The 5,000-nt window shown below is 36.5% G+C and overlaps 1 protein-coding gene across 1 annotated transcript in view; it reads right to left on the bottom strand.

The window, feature by feature from the left end:
- The window catches only part of HELRODRAFT_192654 (hypothetical protein), a gene marked incomplete at both ends in the record, with an annotated part of 13,682 nt that overhangs the window by 3,621 nt on the left and 5,061 nt on the right, over nt 1-5,000 (bottom strand). Inside the window, 13 exons of the mRNA XM_009023704.1 lie at nt 22-110; nt 162-271; nt 413-626; nt 728-934; nt 1,029-1,254; nt 1,495-1,749; nt 1,897-2,218; nt 2,605-2,977; nt 3,109-3,216; nt 3,395-3,499; nt 3,780-3,908; nt 4,205-4,377; nt 4,673-4,918. Of these exons, the coding sequence (XP_009021952.1) occupies nt 22-110; nt 162-271; nt 413-626; nt 728-934; nt 1,029-1,254; nt 1,495-1,749; nt 1,897-2,218; nt 2,605-2,977; nt 3,109-3,216; nt 3,395-3,499; nt 3,780-3,908; nt 4,205-4,377; nt 4,673-4,918 (2,557 nt within the window). The remainder of the gene's footprint in view (nt 1-21; nt 111-161; nt 272-412; nt 627-727; nt 935-1,028; nt 1,255-1,494; nt 1,750-1,896; nt 2,219-2,604; nt 2,978-3,108; nt 3,217-3,394; nt 3,500-3,779; nt 3,909-4,204; nt 4,378-4,672; nt 4,919-5,000) is intronic.

The raw sequence follows: 5,000 nt of genomic DNA, 5'->3' as shown, positions 1-5,000 counted from the left end.
CGAAGAATCTGGTTTACCGACTTGATGATTGATCTTTGCTGTCTAATAATGTTTCGCGATGTATTTGGATGTAGTTGCTGTTGTTGTTGCTGTTGTTCGTGTGATTGTATCTGTTGATGTAACAGTTGTTGTTGTTGTTGCTGTATTCGTGTAAAACCAACGATTTGTGATTTCATTAAGATGCTAATAAGTTGGAAGGCTAAACAAGCTGGTTTATAACTCTTCTGATTGGCTGGCGATGGATTCAAATCCCCATTCTCATTGGCTGATTCTGGAGTAAGCCAGAAGATTGATTACTAAGAAAACTTAAACCATGTAGACAACCGCAAAGACAGAAGAAAGAAAAAAATAAAGTAGCAATAATGTGAAAACTTGAAAACAAAAACATGTCTAATCGAACTAAAATGATTACCAGATGATATGAAGAACTGGTCACAGAGTTGCATCAACATGCTCCAATGTTTCTCAAGCCTCTGATCATTATCATCCCCACCGTCATCGTCATCATAATTCACAGCTGGATAATTTGTGTAGCGCGAAATATTGCATAATGTTTGCAACGATGAGCAAATGTTGAGCCAGGATGAACTTGTAATGAATTTCTTCAACAACTTCCATAACAATTTCTAAAAATAAAACGGAGATTTTTGTATTGAAAAATTAAAATAATAAAAATATTTACGTTCGTAAATATTGAAAGTTTCAAGGATTGAAAAACGAAACTGACGAATATCATAACCAAATCATTCCCCTTCTCTTTCAAAAGCAACATGAGCCCATTCTTCTGATGAACGAGCCACTTCAAAGTAAGTTCAACGATCTGATTCGATGGGGAATTCAAACACGTCAAAATATGATTGGTCAACTCGCCGGGGTCACGTGATGAACCTAAATACATCTCAACCAATGACGTTTCGTAAAGGTAGGAACCAACCTGCAAGGATGATAATAATTGAGGTAATCATGACGATAATAATACAATAATAATAATAATTATTATTATTATAATAAAACCAAAACCAAATTACATCTCTATAAGCATCAGCCCCAGAATGATGATGTCCACCAGCGAAATGACCACGCACATGTTTCAAAATGACGTCCTCCTCCTCATCATCATCATCACCTCCTCTGATGCCAAACTGTTGCATTAACTTAACGTAACAATGTCTGACGATTAGGCAGGGTGTATCTAATAGCCAGCTCAGCGAACCGATTGATGATTTGATATCTTTAAAATGCGGCGCTTTCAAGCTGCCAGTGTGGTAGTTAGTTATGTCAATTAGTGGAACAAATGATGGAGAAATTAGTGATAACAGATAGATGAATGGACCGGTAAAAAATAAATACAACATTTAAAAAAATGAGAATTATATCGTCAGCAAATATGTATAAAGGCAATTCCAAACGTATTTAGCAATAAAAATGGTAATATTAAATTAAAATTTTCATATCTTCCAAATTAATAATTAACCAATCCAACGTGACAAATACCTCTTATTAGCCAATGCCGCAACAGCACCAATCTGCATCAGCAATCCATGCACGTGATTGGTTGAATAATTAGCATATCTTCCATTCAATTGGTCAAACAAGCAGCCAATAAGAAAGAGAATAAACTTGTAGAGGTACTCGTTACACCTGGGTACTAACACGGGTAAAAGAAAGGAGCTTAACTGGCGCACCTTCCAAATTTCGCTGTAACTGAGGCATTGAACTAAGGTCAGGAGCTTGTTCGTCTGTAGGCTGCTGTCAGGTCAGGTCAAGGTCAAGGTAAGGTGAGAATTATTGGAAGAGTAAGAAAAAACAGAGTATAACAAAAATGCGAGCAAAAAAATTTAATAATGTTAAAAACAATAACAACAACAACAAAAATAATAAAAATTCAAGTCTCACCTGGATTGATCAGCTGTGGTGGAAGGTGAGAGCCCGGACAGCAAAGTCAGCACAGGTATCAATGATGATCTTTGACCTTTGTATCTATTTATAGCAGCACTTTCCTGATTGGTCGAAGTTGAAACGTCATTGATGACGTCATGATTAAATTGAACCAATGATGGATATTTAAATTTCAGTCGATTGATTTCAAGGGATAATACATCAACCAAAGAATTAAATAGTCTAGGATAACGTTTGAAAAATTCACAGGAAGTAGTGATGTGCAGATGTTGTTTGTTGGTTGTTGATTTTTCCCCTAGTAATCTTGGTACCAAAGATCCTGTACAAAAAAAATAATAATAAAACAAAAGTTGATGTTGTCTGAATCATGTTGGAAGAATCATCTTTAAAAAATAACAGATGACACCTTCAAATCAAGTTGAATTAAAGTCTATTAATCGACCAACCAACCAACCAGCCGACCAACCAACAACCAGTCAACCAACCAACCAACCAACCAACCAACCAACCAACCAACCAACCAACCAACCAACCAACCAACCAACCAACCAACCAACCAACCAACCAACCAACCAACCAACCAACCAACCAACCAACCAACCAACCAACCAACCAACCAACCAACCAACCAACCAACCAGCCAACCAACCAACCAACCAACCAACCAACCAACCAACCAGTCAGCCAACCAGTCAGCCAACCAACCAAACAATTGTAGAGCAGCATTCCTGACCATCCAATCATCATGGTGGAAGCACTGAAGGACCTCATCCATCATATCCTCCACATATTGGGACATGCAATCGGATAGGCACGATTCCTGTACTAAGGTCTTTAAGATATTGAGACCATGCACTTTCGGTTTGTCGCATAACTGGGCAGGTTGTTGTTGCTGTTGCTGCTGATGATGCTGATGATGCCGTACATCTCCCCCGTCATCTTCATCTTCTCCATCTCCATTACTATTACTCCCATCATCATCTTCTTCGTTACTATCTTTAGTTACGCTGTCGTCGTCGTCGTCATCACATCTGCATAAATCCAGCAATTTTTCAACTGACTTCTTTAGAAGAAACATCTGCGCGGGCGCGGATTTGAGAATTAGCAACTGACATTCAGTCCAATAAAAAACAGACAAATACAGTCTTCAATCAGAAAGACCGACAAACAAACGGACAGACAGACAGACTGACAGACAGATAGACAAACCCTTGAAAGTTTAGCCTCAGACACAAGAATGCTAAGAATGACAGACGGCAGACCAGCTGATCGTCTGGTCACTGACGCTTTGCTCAGCTGACTCAGCTGTCTGAAAACCTATTTAATGGTCATTATATAAAAAACATATATATGAAAATGAGAAAGAAAGAAAGAAAAAAAGAAAGGGAAAGGGAAAGAGAGAGAGAGAGAGAGAGAGAGAGAGAGAGAGAGAGAGAGAGAGAGAGAGAGAGAGAGAGAGGAGAGAGATAGAGAGAGAGAGAGAGAGGGTAGTTACCTTATCAAGCAGTAGATGTGGGATGTTGCGTATAAAGTCATCCTCTGACTGAAAGACTGCCAGAGTGAATTGCGTGAATCCAATCGTGCAACTTTCAATAGCGCCCTAGTGTTTTTGAAGGAACGATTGTACAAATGAATGAATGAATGAATGAATTAATGAATGAATGAATGAGTGAGGAGTGAATAAATGGATGAATTAATCAATTTATCAACGAACAACTGACTAATCAATCAAACAGCCAATCCACTGACCAACCAACCACATTCGAAAAAATCTTATATCATCACATGCATAATTAAATATAAATAAATAAATAAATGAATGAATAAATGAATAAATAAATGCATGAATGAATGAGTGAAAGAGACATATACAAACAAACCCGGTGTCTACATTGAGTTAGGCATTTGAAAAAGCAATCGCTGATTCTCCTTATATCCTTCGAATGAATTGTTTTGAAATTATTTTTCCCAGCCACTTTCGTTAACGCCCCTAAGAGCAATCCACACTCCTGTTAATAAAAGGTAATGTAGAATTTTATTGGTCGTTTAAAACTAAGTAACTTATCATCATCATCGTCATCGTCGTCGTCGTCTTCATCGCAATCATTATTCCTTCGTTTTGTCGTTCGTAAATTTATTTGCTCATTCATTCATTCATTCATTCATTCATTCATTCATTCATTCATTCATCCATTCAGTCAAAAATGCATTTACTCGTTCACTCATTCATTCAGTTGCCCACTCTAGCATTCATTTTAGATCATTCACGTTATGTGATGGCAATTTTTTAAATGGTTTGCCATACTTTAATATTTAGCCAGCACCAGGAATTGATAGCCTGGTATTTTATGTTGACTAACTTTTCGCCATCACCATCGTCATCATCATCACCACCATTATTATTATTATTATTTTTGATTGACTCTCCAATCAGCGACATGATTGCCTGATTGATTTGCTCAAAAGAAGGAGCCGTATCTGCAATGGTTTTGAAGTTGAATGAATGAATGACTGAATGAATGAATGACTGAATGAATGAATGAGTGAATGAATGATCAAATGAGTAAGTAAATGAATGAGTGAGTGAATGAAAGAACAAACAAACAAATGAAGGAACTAATCTACGTATAAACGAATGAAAAAATAAAAACAAAACAATGGGCAAACAAACGACTCAACAAATGAACGATTGAATGAGCGATTAAATGATTGAATGAATGATTAAATGAATGAATGAATAAATAAATAAATAAATAATAATAATAATAATAACCATCATCGGTGAGGCAACCGCCAAACACATCCAACGAAAACGAAGTCAGCTTTTCAACCAAATCAACTACCCTCTCATTAAATGCCATCATCTCTTCCAACCCATCATCATCATCATTATTATCATTGTTATTATTATTATTGTTGTTGTTATTATTATCATTATCATCATTAGTAAATTGATGAGTGGAGTGCTCTGTTATCAATGGCAGTGATTGTAAGCAGGCTGACAGAGCTGATAGTAATCCTGTGAAAAAATATTATGAAAAATTATTACAGATCATCTTTATTATTATTATTATTACCATCGTCATCATCATCATCATCAT

Source organism: Helobdella robusta, assembly GCF_000326865.2.
Source record: "Helobdella robusta unplaced genomic scaffold HELROscaffold_37, whole genome shotgun sequence".
Lineage (NCBI taxonomy): Eukaryota > Metazoa > Annelida > Clitellata > Rhynchobdellida > Glossiphoniidae > Helobdella > Helobdella robusta.
This window is presented reverse-complemented; position numbering and strand designations above follow the sequence as displayed.